A 14,539-nucleotide genomic window follows, 5' to 3' on the forward strand; every position below is an offset into this window, starting at 1 on the left:
GGGTGAATCGAGGTCACTGGTGTCAATGCGTGGATGGGTCATGTGAATCACGTCACCCTTAGTTACATTGTTGACATGCTGAAGGTGGGTGTTGTCAAAGGAAGGAGAATCGACATCTAAGAACAGCGAAGAATAGTCAGCCTGCCATTTACCGAGAACAGTTGCTCTATCCGTGGAAGTCTCACCATCAGCCATTACTTCCCATGGCATACTGTTGTGTCTATCACTAGAAATACCTATTCCACCGATTGTCTTCCAAAAAATACGGGAATCCCGATCTGCATATTTCTCTAATACACGCTGCTGTTCATCCGTCTGATACATACGTTTAGCCTTTCTCAGTGGTCTATCAAACATCTTCCTTTCAGACACAAACATATGTTTAAGACCTTTCCTCTTGATAGTTTTACAATCCAGCCGCGCCCTTTCTGCGACCCTGACCTTGTCCCACTGACACTGAAGCTCCGGAGACCAATATGGCTTATACCTTGATTTACATCTAACTGGATTGTTGCTCCTAGGATTAAAGACAGCGACTTTATCTAATTCTGTGTACATTGAATGCCCTAAAAACGTTGGGCATTAACGTGTGAGTTAAATTTAGCAATCACCTCATGAATCTGATCACTAACCTCGCCACCCTGAAGAAATGATACTGGAGCTTTACTAGCTACATAACGTCTACACTCAATAACAGCACAAATATGGCTGAAACACAGTCACTTAAACTGTAGAAAAGTGTGCTGCATCGAAAGGCTGATGCCATTTACACAGTTTGTGATAGCTCGGGATGAGTCTTCAGCAGAAATATTCCCCATAGATTTTAATCTAAGAAACAGGATCGTCCGCGTAAAGATGGAAAGGATAGCGTATGTGTCCTTGCGGTGTACCCAAATGATATGGTACAAATGGTGAAGAGAATAGAGCCCTGTATTTTCTCTTTTGGCCCTTCAACGCAGAATGCCACGGTTTTCTCCAACCAACCCAGATTTGAAGGATTGTTTTCGTGACAAACATTTCACCCAGTCGCGGAACAGGAGTTGGAAATCTCGTGGTGGCGCCACCTATCAGCCCCCTAAGTCCGGTCCTGAGGCCGGAAGTGGCTCTTACAAGCAACAGAGATCGCTGCCTGACTTGGTCTGACCGTCCCGACCTTCGACTGACCGGTGGGCGGGAGGTTAGGAAAGTATGCACCCAACTTGGACATTCTCGGAGATCCGTACGTTTCGGACATTCTCACTCACGGATATCAGATGCCTGTTATCGGGAACCCCCTCTCACAGTCACTTCTCTATAACGTACTTACCCTCTGAATCAAAACTTGGTTCTTCAGGCCACTATATAGAGACACCTCTGGACAATCATGCTGTGCCACAGGTCGATCCTGTCCATGATACTCCGGGGTTCTACTCTCCCATCTTTCCGGTGCCGAAAAAGAATTCAAACAAACTTAGTTTGAGATTCAACACGAAACAGTTCAATGCCCGGTTTATGTCACCATCGCTCCAATTTCGATGGCGCCAATCAATCTTCTATGCACCATATTGAAGAGAGGGGGCTATCTCATTTCTCTCGATCTGCAAGAAGCCTATCTTCACATACCAATACATCTAGACGACCGGAAATATCTTCGGTTCACGTTCCAAGGGCGTCATAACCAATGGATGGTACTACCGTTTGGAATGTCTTTGGCCCAGTGGCTTTTTACTCGGATAACCATGCCGATAACAAACTACCTGCATTGTCGGGGAATCACTTTTGAGAGCTACATCGCTCAGCAGGATCCAGTTGTCCTTCATTCCCACAGGCAGTTCACCCACCAAGTTGCTAGGGCAATTAGGATGGCTCCTGAACTTTAAGTCAGAGTTAAGACCGAGCCGGAGATTACAATTCATAGGGGCGGTATTCGACATACAACAGCGCATGTTGTTTGTACCTCAGGGCAGATGGGACACATTTCGCCACATTCTACCTCTGGCATTGGATTCACCCAGAACCTTGCGGCAAGAGTTACTCGGGTTGTTGAAGTCGGCACAAGCACTGACTTACAGGGGCCAACTACAACTTCGCGATCGTCCCCTTCAGATGTTTCTGTGCCCATACATCCGAAACTACAACCTCGGGGGGGGGGGGGGGGGGGGGGGGGGTATTCGTCTTCCAGTGCAACTACGTCCAGGTTTTGTTGGTGGCTCGAGGAACAGAATGTCTGCGCCGGAGTCTCTTTGCTGCCCTTCACATCGAGTCTTCACCTGTTCGTAGACGCATCCCTCGGGGGTTGGGGGTGTTTCTTCATCATCCAGTGGCCGGGCAGTGGTTGTTCGCAGAAAAGACCCTTCACATCAACGAATTGGAATTCAAGGCCATCATTCTAGCCATTCAACACTGGGCGGCAGAACTTGCAACCAGCAAGATTCGTCTGCTTTTGGTGGCACCCTTTGGCTAGCATGAAGTTGATTTGTCAGCCTAAAACAGCTAGGAGAACTGAATCCAGTACCGTTACCCATTCACAACGACGTACTCCGTCATCCACCTGTAGACATGTACCACGGGCCATCACAAACCCTCAGTCTGCACGTATGGCGCATTTACAAAAGTCCCTGATAGCCAAGGGTTACTCTCACAGAGTAGCTACAATGTAACCCCTGCGCACAGGCTTCGACTCGTTCCATTGTATGAGGATAAATGGAAGAAATTTGAACATCACTGTTGTATTAGGAGAATTCATTCTCCCACCACTACGTCACCTCAGGTTGTTGCGTAATTCCAACAGCATTAACGGACCACAAACAAACCTAAGGTACTAATATATATTGCCAACCTATCTGGCTGCCAATAATTCAGTTCTTGCCAGAACTACTGGAACCAAGATGTCTACTACTCCCGAGCTCCAGTATCTGCTTCGATCGTTCAGGTTTGCTGACCAGTCTAAGAAGTTTAGTCCTCTTGCATGGGATTTGTCAGTCATCCTCCGTCACTTGGTGTTTAGTGAATATGATAAGGAGTTTGAACAAATAACATTCAAAACTTCTTAGTAGCATCAGCTACTGGGGCTCGTATTTCGGAGTTACACGCTCTTCATGTGAATCATGTACGTTTTGAACGGAAACGTCATGGCAGAGTTTTTCTGGGTTTGTGTTAGAACAGGACAAACCGGATAGAATGTTTACTATTCGTCCGTTGTCAACTATTCTTGGGCCTGATGGTGAGGAAGATTTATCTCTTTGCCCTGTCAGAGTACATCATGGAGGGTTGCTTTTGGCGCTCAGATACAATGTTAAAACATTCTTCCACTTGTCTGAGGGACTCATCGGTCACTGACGTCCAAGATCTCCCCCAGTTTGGAACCAGCAATTGTCTTCGGCCTGTCAACGCAGATAATTATAGTGTACATTATACGTTTGCACTCGTGTGCATACTGAATAAAATTCTGAAATCTACTTATGAGTTTTGTTTTCGATTCTTCTGGGGTTAGAACTCTTCGCACACTGTTATTGGTTGATTGTAGTAAGTGTCTATACGGATCTACAGCGGTCAGTTCCTGCATTTGCGATATAGAAGAGTTCGACAATCTCGCTTGCTGACCTCTACTCCATGGAGCAATCACGTCGGTGTAGCGAGTCCTTCCTGAATTCCTTTGCGGATTTCGTAGCGTTCTAGCTCTTAAGTGCCCTAGCACACCGTTGTGGTCTTACTGTGGTATGTAGTGAAAGCCATATGGTGTTGTTTAGATACTGAACGTTAAATCTTTGAGCTTTCTGATTTAAATTTACTAAATCAAGGGGTTCAAGGGAATCCAACTATGATGGTAGCATCCGGCCTCTCTTGTTTGTTTGTATCTGTATACTACCATTGCTTTGCGACAAAGGGTAATCTGCGACCCGCCGTCCAACCGTGGGATAAGTGCAAATCGTGAGATAGGATAAGTTAAAAAATTTGGAAATTTTGGCTATAAATTGTATATTTACATACTTATCATATCTCAGGAAATGTATGCCCACCCATCCTCCCCACTACTTAGATAACGGTGGTGGCTCCAAGAAGACAATGATCACTCTAAGGTAGTCACGTGGGTAGATAGGGCAGCGTGCCGCGTGCTTAGCATGGTACTGTCCTATGAGGAGAGCAGTCTGTGGGACACGGGCGTATGGACAAGTGAGGCATACAGGGAGAGTTCTAATTCATTGCACTAAGCGTCGAAGGAAGATGGAGAAATGCAAATCGTGAAATGGGATAAGTTTATAAATATACAATTTATAGTTAAAATTTCCAAATTCATATATGATCATATGACCCATTAGTCATTAGTTCTCTCTTACAACAAACATAAGTTGTTCAAGACCAATCCTAACCCACATCTTCACGTAACCAGACTTATTTTTTCTGGCAGTTGGCAATATTCACCCCTTCATAATTTTTTACTCGCTGTGGAACTGAGCTTGTATGAAGAGATGGAAAAACATGTCTTGTTAAAGTTTGTATTTAATTAGTGACCATTTTTAGTAGTAGATGGACTTTTCAAAACCATGATTACACGATGCCATTTAGAAAGTGGTCAAATGCAACATATGTCATATTTGGGATTTCACTTTCACTTTTCAAAACCAGTGTGAAATAAGAACAGGAATGTTGGAAACATTGAAAGTCATTTGTAACTGAGACCATGCGTACTAACATTGTTATCCTTCAGTGAATAACAACCTGAGTATCTTTATATCATCATCGTTCACATGGCCAGTAACTAATTCTGAAGGGGCAAGGAATAGCCCAGAAATGTTGTGAAAACAATAAAGAAAAGTTGACATCCATAACATTTTGTCGTATATTAGAATACCGACTCAAGAACGTTATCAGCTGCAGACATCTGAGTGTGTTTATATCATCTCCGTCCACATGGCCAGTAACTGATTGTAATTATCAGTATACACCAACTGCAATTATCCAAGTGTGAGAAGCAAACACCATTACAATGTTATAGGTTATATACACCATGGATGCCGGAATGTCATTGTGAGTATTTTCAAGTTTTAATGCACAGTTATTCAAATTAAAGTCATGTTCATCACGTTGACACAATGACAATTACTTAATAATGAATGATAATGCATTATACAAGAAGGAAACTGAATGATAATGCATTATACAAGTAGGAAACTAGAAGATGTAATGAAAATAACAATGACATTGCTTTACGCCGTGAAATATTGTACATAAAATATCAACGGCCAAAGCTGCTTGAAAAGATTTCTTAAACATATAGACAAACAAAAACCCGAAATTAGCGTTATTTCTTAGAAAATAAATTGATGCAAGTATTCAGGACATTTACGGTAATTCTTAAAATAGGCAAAGCTGCACTGAAATTATTTACGCCAAATATGAAATAGCACTAAAATGAACGAGTACATATTAAATAAACCAAGCAGTTGAAATTACACAAACATAATTTGTAAGTTTGCCAATACATCCGTATGAGAGTAACGCAAACGTACGAAATGTAAGCTAAAATGAACGAAGTTTACTTACTAACTTTCCCTACTTTTGCAGTGGTAAATGCAAACTTGTCTAAACGAAACTTGTCTCTCAGCACTGCTAGGCTCTGAACAAAATGTCCTTGCTGAAGGCAGGTTACTCATACCTCAAACAGACTGCTGACGTTTCACCTTCCGCACATCAATACTGCCAATGAAATCATGGATGCGATCGTCTGTACATGGAACACGCAGTTTTGCTCGATACACATTTATCGAAATGACGATACTAAACACAACAAAATTAAACTAATCGAAGATATCATCATCGGTGATGTCGCTGTCATCGTCAGTAGCAGATACGCTGTCTGTGTAACTTCCAGCTTGAGGCTGTTGACATGCATAGCATTTTTTCTGCAACACAAGGACAGAGAAGACAATCATGTTAATGACAGTGGAAATGCTGACATTCCAGACAGAGGTGGGAGCGACGGTAGAAACAGAGAAGACAGTGATATTAAGACACAATAGCCAGCAACGTTGAGGACAGAGAAAGCAATGATTTTTTATTATAGTGCAGACGCTGCCATGTCAGACTCACGTTTCAGACAGATATGGCAGTGACGGTTTGGAAAGAGAAGGCACTGACGTTTCAGACAGAACTGACAATAAAGTTAAGGAAAGAGTAGATTGATGCTAAAGACAAGAAGAACTTGACGTTTACTACTGTGAAGGCAGTCACTATGAAGACAAAATGCAATGAAATTTAAGACACTGAAGTTAATGTCAAAGCTAGAGAAAATGCTAATGTTTCAGACAGAGAAGACAATGACATTTAAATCACAGAAGACTAAAATGTTATAAAGAAAGAGAAAACACCGACGTTAATGACAGAGACGGAAATGATGTTTAAGACAGAGATGACAATGACATTTAAAACACATATGGCACCAACTTTTACAACAGAGAAGGCAATGACGTTAAAGAGATAGAGGACATTGACGCCTCACACAGAAAGCAATGTTTCAGACAGAGGACGACGACGTTTAAGATAGTGACGACAATACATTTCAGACAGAGAAGACAACGATGTTCCCGACTAAAAGGACAATGATGTTTTTCAGACAGAGAGGACAATGAAGTTAAGGCAGAGAAGACACTGACATTTTGGACAGACAACACAAGGACGTTTTAGACAGAGAATGCAAGGACGTTTCAGACAGACAACACAATGACGTTTCAGACAGACAACACAATGACGTCTCACACAGAGAATGCAAGGACGTTTCAGACAGACAACACAATGACGTTTCAGACAGACAACACAATGACGTCTCACACAGAGAATGCAATGACGTTTCAGACAGACAACACAATGACGTTTCAGATAGACAACACAAGGACGTTTCAGACAGAGAATGCAATGACGTTTCAGACAGACAACACAAGGACGTTTCAGACAGAGAATGCAATGACGTTTCAGACAGACAACACAAGGACGTTTCAGACAGAGAATGCAATGACGTTTCAGACAGACAACACAATAATGTTTCAGACAGAGAATGCAATGACGTTTCAGACAGACAACACAATAATGTTTCAGACAGAGAATGCAAAGATCATAAAGACAGAGAATACAAAGACATTAAAGTTGATGATTTTCAAAAGCAACGTGTTTCAGAGAGACAGATGTTCAATACACTGGGTATGTAATTCCCTGGATTTACCCAACCACACAAGCCATGCCTGTTACCCACTTTGACATCAAGCCAACAGTCTTTACAGTATGTGAAATTGCAGCCTTCTGTTTCACATTTGTGGAAGTCGTTGTCCTTCGGATCCTCACATATGAGACACTTGATTTTGATCTTATTGAATCTCTCCAGGAACTTGCAGCATCGCGGAAACTCTTGCAAGAGGGCACTGAACACACCTGTGGGACGCTGTAATGATGTGAACATGGAAACAGGTCATATACAAGCATCTAATACAGTGAGCACACCTGTAGGAATACATTATACGTAAACACTTCATTGTAATCATGTGTTGAGATGCGATCAGCGCGAAAATCTTGTACTTCGAGCCGATTACTTTCCATCCATTTGTTTTCCCCCCTTTTCCTGCTTGCAATCAAATGTTTTCTTTTCCTTCTTAACTTATATTTCAACACTTCATCAGAATGCTTTTGTTCTATTGACACTTTTTTCTTTTTTAGAGTCTAAATTCAGTAGTCTCCTAAATGAAGGCCCAAGTAATATCATCCAACATTTCCGCCTGATCAAGAAACATGATCTAAATGTTCCTGACATCGGCCTTAGGCACGCATTTGATGTCTGTAATATTTGGCAAGTTCGACATGTTCCCGAGGATGGCAAGAACGCTTCTCCTCGCTAAACACCATACGAATTATTGGTTGCACTCAAAATTCAACTAAGGATTTTGTTTATATATTGAATTTCAATCTTGAATGAGCCTCCAATTTCTGTTGCATGTTTAGTCCCAAGATGAAACCAGTCCATAACAGAACGAGGTGTGAATCCAGCAAGCAATAAAGAGACGTATTGTAAGTAACATCTGTATTCTAACATTACAAAGTTCATGAACAACTTTTGTGAAAATCGGACATGTTGCAGTGTAAATTATTTTGACAAATGCACAACACTGAATGTTACACGCTGAAATATATGTACAAGATAAGATGTTAAACACTGCAACATTTGCACAAGGTAGTTGTACTATGGTGACAGTTGAACAAGATCTATTCTCACACAACGAGAGAAAACAGAACATGACGGAGACAGTCCACCATGATCTGTATGAGTTGATTCACGGTTTGATAAAAAGAGGAGAGTTACAACTTGATAAGGTGAAGTGTGACTGTAATTCTATCTATCAACAGTGATAAAGAGATAACATGGATATTTTGTGTTGGATATTAGGGTGGACATGTTACCTCCTTATCACTCCTGACTGGTTGAGCTGTTAAATTCCATCAATCGAGTCACATGATAAGTTGGCCGCATGACATTTCAGGGAGGAACTGTTTAACATCACACATACATACCCCAAAACCATGTATACATTCTATGGCTTAGTCTCCAAAACCAAACCAAAATAAACTTTTATTCCTGAGACAATACTGTAATCTAGAGTCAATCCTATATTCAAAATCATGGCAAACTGGGTAGGAACTTAGACTTAGTATTTACTTTCTTATGTGAATACAAAGAGGCCCTCAAATGAACCTCTCTGGGCTCACAAATATAACCATATCCCACAGGTGTTGTCTACCACATAGAATGCGACTGTGGCAAATCTTGCGCTGGTGAAACCTCAAGACCAGTCACCACTAGGATTAAAGAACATCAGACCTCAGTGAGAAACAACGATTCTAAATCCTCCACAGTCAATCACATTAAAGCCAACATACACCATATTAGTTTGGCCCGGGATCATGAAAGTGTCTTCAGTATGAAAGTTATTTAGCATGAAATTTGTCTCAGGTTCGGTTGTTTTTGCTTAAGTAAAACTCGGGCTAAGACTGGATCCTGAAACGGTCTCAGCAAAATCTTAAGTGAGACTAAGCTTTAGTCTGTCACCATGGCAACGCACGCCCCTCTCCGTATGCTGTTAGCATGTTCTGGAGTGTTTCAGTGAAAGGCGATCACCAGGCACCGGCACGCACACGTACATCCGTGTTAAATAATTAGAGTCTTTGAAGGGCGTTTAGAAGTGATACACATAAAGGCACGCGCTTTTTCATGGATGACAACTTCTTTATTGTGAAGAGTCACGAAGTTTCGAGGTATGTTCTTTCTTCTTCGAGAGAAGAAATGAATAAAGAAGTTGTCATCCATAAAAACCGCTTGTCTTCATGTTAAATAATTAACTATCAACACATACAACGTGTGTAATGTTTTGGCTTATTACTCGACCCTTGGATGACACTGCAGTGTAATATTTGCACGGCAATATTACACTAGTATAATATCGCTAGACGCATGACGTCATTACGCTACTAAGGTATGACGTCACAATGCTTTCGCTCTTTTGATACCAAATCATTAACTCGTTTAATAAAAATGGTATAACACGGAAGGTCGTTTGGTATCCTCTAAATATTATTAAATTTGTACAGGTAAAGTTCGTAGCCATACAGATAGTATAGATGTATAGATGTAGTATACGAACAGGTACAGGTTGTAGCCGTACAGATATAGTATGCGTACATTTACTGGTAGTAGCCGAACAGATAGATGCAGTATACGTACAGTTACCGTTGGTAGCCGTACAAATAGCGATGGTATATGTTAAGATAGTGTGGATATACATGCACATACAGTGGTAACATGAAAACCTTGAGATGGCTAATGTGCACTTGTATAAGTAATGGATATATTTAAAGGTAAAGATGGCTTACGTGCAGGTAGTGTGGGTATATATACAGTTAGAATGAGTATACGTACTGTGAGAGTTCCTGCTTTCACCTGCTTTCTAACCCTGTGTCTCATCTGACGGAGGAACCCCTTCCGCTTCTTCAACATGTCATTGTACATGTAGAGCACTCGTTTCTTCTCTCTCTGAAATCAGCATGTGAATTTGTATACTTATGGTACCTCACAGATAAATGTCGTTTTCTGATGGCTGAGGGTTCTTCTATTACAATTGAATGTAACCCGCCTACACAGTTGAGTTGAGTTTTACGTCACGTCAGCAGTATTCCAGTGAAATCCAGTGACGAGATCAAGTCTGGTTTCATACCCATTTGAAGTACAAAGTACAAAATGGGTTTTATTTTGAAAACATGTATATTCATTGCATTATCATTTAAAAGCAGCAATTCAAAACACCAAAATCAAAAACAGGCCATCCGTTATTGATTTACGTAGGTACAATTTATGGTACATATCAACTTCCCTCAGGTAGCTAATAATGAGATGCCCGCTCACGCGGCAAAACAGGTCTTTCAGATTTGTCGTTTCGAAATGCGAGCCCCTTGTAGTTGAAAAGCCCACGTTGTCAAGCAGTATATGCTTGATGGATAACTCTCCACCACAAGAGACCCACTGGGAAAACTGGGTTAGGTTGTAATGTAAGCATGTGTAGAGGCTTCATATAGGGAAAGTCAAACAATACCTTCTAAAGGTAGAATAACTGGGGTCTGGATAGTCTTGTATGATATACTTTGTACTGATTTCACCTTTTCTGGATTTTACTGAATACTAAGGAAACTATGTGACCTACAAATGGCTCCAAAAATGTTTTGTAGTAGCGCGTCAAACAATTCAGAGTTATCATTGAGGTTTTAGTATGATGAATTCGTTGTTCACTGGTCCTCGGGGCATACAGGCTGATGTATCGGTAATTTCCGTGCATCATACGCAATTCAATGTTATTCGAGATAAAGAATTATTACCACGAGTTAAGTACCAAATGCAAGTGTGAGGTAAGGTAAGTATACATGCACAACACTAGGGTCCTCTTACTATGAAGATGGGTACAGTGTGTGAAGTCCATTTCCGGTGTCCTCCGACATGATATTGCTAAAAGCAGCGTACAACTAAACTCACCCACTCTCTGAAAACAGCAAGTGAATATATCCATGTACAACACTCGTATCCTCTCAGAATAAGGTCACAAGATATATTCATGTAGACAGCACTACTTTCTTTTGTCCCCAGTTAAGACTATGTGTTTGTGTATATAAGTTCAGTAGTCATCTACTCTGGACATAACACTAAACGTCCCTTCACAACAATACTTGTCTTGATCTGTATCATTCATATGCCAAACTTTCCCCATTCTGAGAGCTGGGAATGTCTACCTGAACGTTTGCCATGGCACTCTACCAAAAGGATATGTGCTGGCCCATTTGAAGACAGTGGCATATACTGAACATGTCTACCTGGACGTTTGCCATGATGCAGTCTGACAAAAGTAATAAAAATGGATACGTGCTGGCCCATTTGAAGACAAAGTAACATATACTGAACATGTCTACCTGAATGTTTGCCATGATGCAGTCTGACAAAAGGATATGTGCTTGTCTATTTAAAGACAGTAGTTTATTCTGAACGTTTGCCATGTTTATCATCCCTCCTGTACACTGTGTCTCTTGCAGATGTTTTCAGTTTCCCCGTAGATCCTCTTCGTCTTTGAGGGACCAGCACCAATGTTTATCATCTGGGATTGGCTCTCTCTCAATCTTCTAGATGATTTCGGTAGATGCTAGATGCTTGCCGCGGGTCACGTGGACATCAACACTAGGGGAGGATGTTTAATCTTCTGCTGAAGCCTTCCTTGTTTGTGTGTGGGAAGATGTTAAGGAAATCGGGCCCCATCATCAACCCATGTGTCTACAATGTAGTCGTTTATGTCTGGTGTCTCGTTCATCTGTGGCATCTATGTGTCCAGAACGCCGCTCCAGGACGCAGAGGACGCCCACCAGCTCGCCGTATCCACCTCTGTACTTCAGCATCTTCATTGTACGGGACAGCCAGACCAAGATCTTGCGTCTTCTTGCAAACTCTCTAGGTGAAATTAAAAAAAGCAAACCTCCCCTTGACTTATAGCTCGGATGGCTGCTAGCTCAAAATCTGTACTCTAACAGCACGGTTGCGCATCTCTTGAACTTTGTCCTTTACCAGTCTGAGTAGTCTGGCAGAGGTTGTGTCGATCAGGCATCAGTTGACTCCACAAGGCCGGGCAAGAGTAAAAGGCGCTGTCCATGTACATGATGTCTGCCCACAGCAGGTTGGCTATCTGGTCTTCTGTTGAAATGGCTATCAACTCGTCATCGTCTCAATTGCTGAAAAGCAGGAACCGTCGACCATCTTGTGTCATCATGTCAACAGGTTGATGTCACGTCAACTCTGTAGTAGGGTTGGTATGGATGTTTGCAAGTATCTGTAAAATGCACTACTGACATTGTGGAAAGAAGGCATGTTGTGTGCAACATCAGCTCTCAGCGGAGCTACTTCATCGTTGTACATGGATTGAAAAGGTGTAGTCTCTTCTCGGGTCCACTTTCTCAATGTACTGATGAACCTTACCAAGGTTCTCTCTCTTGGTGTGTGTGTGTGTGTGTGTGTGTGTGTGTGTGCGTGCGCGTGCGTATGTACTAGACACATTCAGTATGACGTCTCTAGTTGTAGTGCACTTCCCTGAGCACGTCTTGACGGTACATCACCAGCGATTGAGTAAGCTAGTCAACATTACTATTCTGATCATAGTATTTCTGTGCAAACGTGAACACCATGTCATTAGTGTATGGGACAGGTTCACTGTATCAGTAGGTAAGACTGGATTGTAACTGCAGTCACTCCTGAGCCCACTTGCACAAAACGATCTTAGCATTATAACAATCCTAAGCCTATGCTGGTGAATAGGAGTTACAATCATTTTAGCACTAAGCTTGCTTTGTGCAAGTGGGCCCTGATTGATTTGTCTGACAATTGGGACGTATGACTTTGGGGAAGTCTAACTCTTAGGAGTAAACTCAAACAACACCAAGATGTATTTAGCTTGCAGTATTCGAGCCATATTAGCATTGTAGATAGTTCTCCCAGACCGTAACAAAACAACAAACCGCTTTCTTCAGTGTCACTGTGGCTATATCATTCCATCAATGTAGAGACGTCTCAAGCTGAAACAGGGTTACCTACCTTCCTGTAGAAGAAGCAGCATATTTGCCTTCGCAGTCGCAGGCCGTATGCCTCGAAGTACATGAAAACCCACACGCACACGTAGATGCAGTAGATGGTCACGATAATGCGTGTGTCGACCTTTGTCGGAGTAGGCAGGCAGTCTGGAGGCACACCACACATTATAGGAATCAGAGATAACACCACATTCATGTCGACTGATAGAAGACATGGAGACGAGCTGGCACACATGGACACAAGCAGGAACACACAGACACAAGCGAGCACATATAGACACAAACAGGCACACATGGACACAAGCAGGAACACAGACACAAGCAAAACCATACGAACACAAGTAGATGCACACGGACACGAGCAAGCACATACAGACACGTCAACTGTCTACCTGAGGTCATGCTACATGATGCTATTCCACTGACTGCTATCCCATTCCTCAGCTTAACATACGAGTTAACCCTCCAAAACTGGGTACTAGTTAACCCTCCAAAACTGGGTACTGTACTGGTACGCTGGTCTTGTTGATGAATTCAAATTATGGCTCACATGTCTTACATTGTTATTATTGTATGTATGTAGTATATGTCAGGTTTCGTCTCTATTCGCCTTCAACCCATATCGCATACAAAAACAATGTAGGCTTTTTGGGATTAGAAAATGCACCCCAATACTGTTAAATTAACCTTTCACGACGTGAATCCACTGAGAAGTTTTTACAACTGTGTTATAATGAAATGGATGGAAATAATGCATAAGCCTTTTAAAAGCTGTAATGAAATACAGTCAAATTCACACTGTAAAATACTCGGTTGTCTGGTACTAATAGGCTTTAAACAGGGGAAAACGACATCATTTAAAGAAAGTCTGTATTAAATTATATAACGATGGTGTATAATCTTATTCAACTAAGATAATTCCGGTAGCGAAACAAAAATATCAGATCAGTTGATCAAGCTAAGTGCTTATTACTAGGACTAAACATGAAACTACCACTCACGCAGCAGTATCATTACTTATACTCTCTAATTTTGTTAAATTAAGATAATTCTGGTAGTGAAATAAACAAAAATCTAAGTTGTCCCGCCCGGCCTTATATGCTTAAAGGCGAGTTATATGTATTACTTATAGATGTGAGCATGGTAGATTATGTAATATGTCGACCTGAATACCACGTATGCTAGGTATGTAACCTGTTAATGCGTTTATAGGTCACGTATATATCATTGCCACAGATTTGTGTTCCCTATCATGATTCGTATTATGATATCTTGATGCTGATATATACTGACAAGCAAAAGAAAGTACACAAGTGTATCTGTTGCTGCAATCACAAATTTGCGTTCAAACCAATAAAATTATTGAAGAACACTGTATAGAACGCAACCAGAATAGTCCAATTGCCAAAAT

The 14,539-nt window shown here is 41.5% G+C and overlaps 1 protein-coding gene across 1 annotated transcript in view; it reads right to left on the reverse strand.

Annotated features, from left to right (window-relative positions):
* Positions 1-5,777: 5,777 nt before the first annotated feature.
* LOC137260300 (E3 ubiquitin-protein ligase DCST1-like) overlaps positions 5,778-14,539 on the reverse strand; it is a 65,977-nt gene continuing 57,215 nt past the window's right edge. The window contains exons 14-17 of the mRNA XM_067797984.1: positions 13,133-13,275; positions 9,935-10,048; positions 7,226-7,411; positions 5,778-5,882 (exon numbers count right to left, since the gene is read on the reverse strand). Of these exons, the coding sequence (XP_067654085.1) occupies positions 5,778-5,882; positions 7,226-7,411; positions 9,935-10,048; positions 13,133-13,275 (548 nt within the window). The remainder of the gene's footprint in view (positions 5,883-7,225; positions 7,412-9,934; positions 10,049-13,132; positions 13,276-14,539) is intronic.

The sequence above is a fragment of the Haliotis asinina genome, chromosome 13 (assembly GCF_037392515.1).
Source record: "Haliotis asinina isolate JCU_RB_2024 chromosome 13, JCU_Hal_asi_v2, whole genome shotgun sequence".
Classification (NCBI taxonomy): domain Eukaryota; kingdom Metazoa; phylum Mollusca; class Gastropoda; order Lepetellida; family Haliotidae; genus Haliotis; species Haliotis asinina.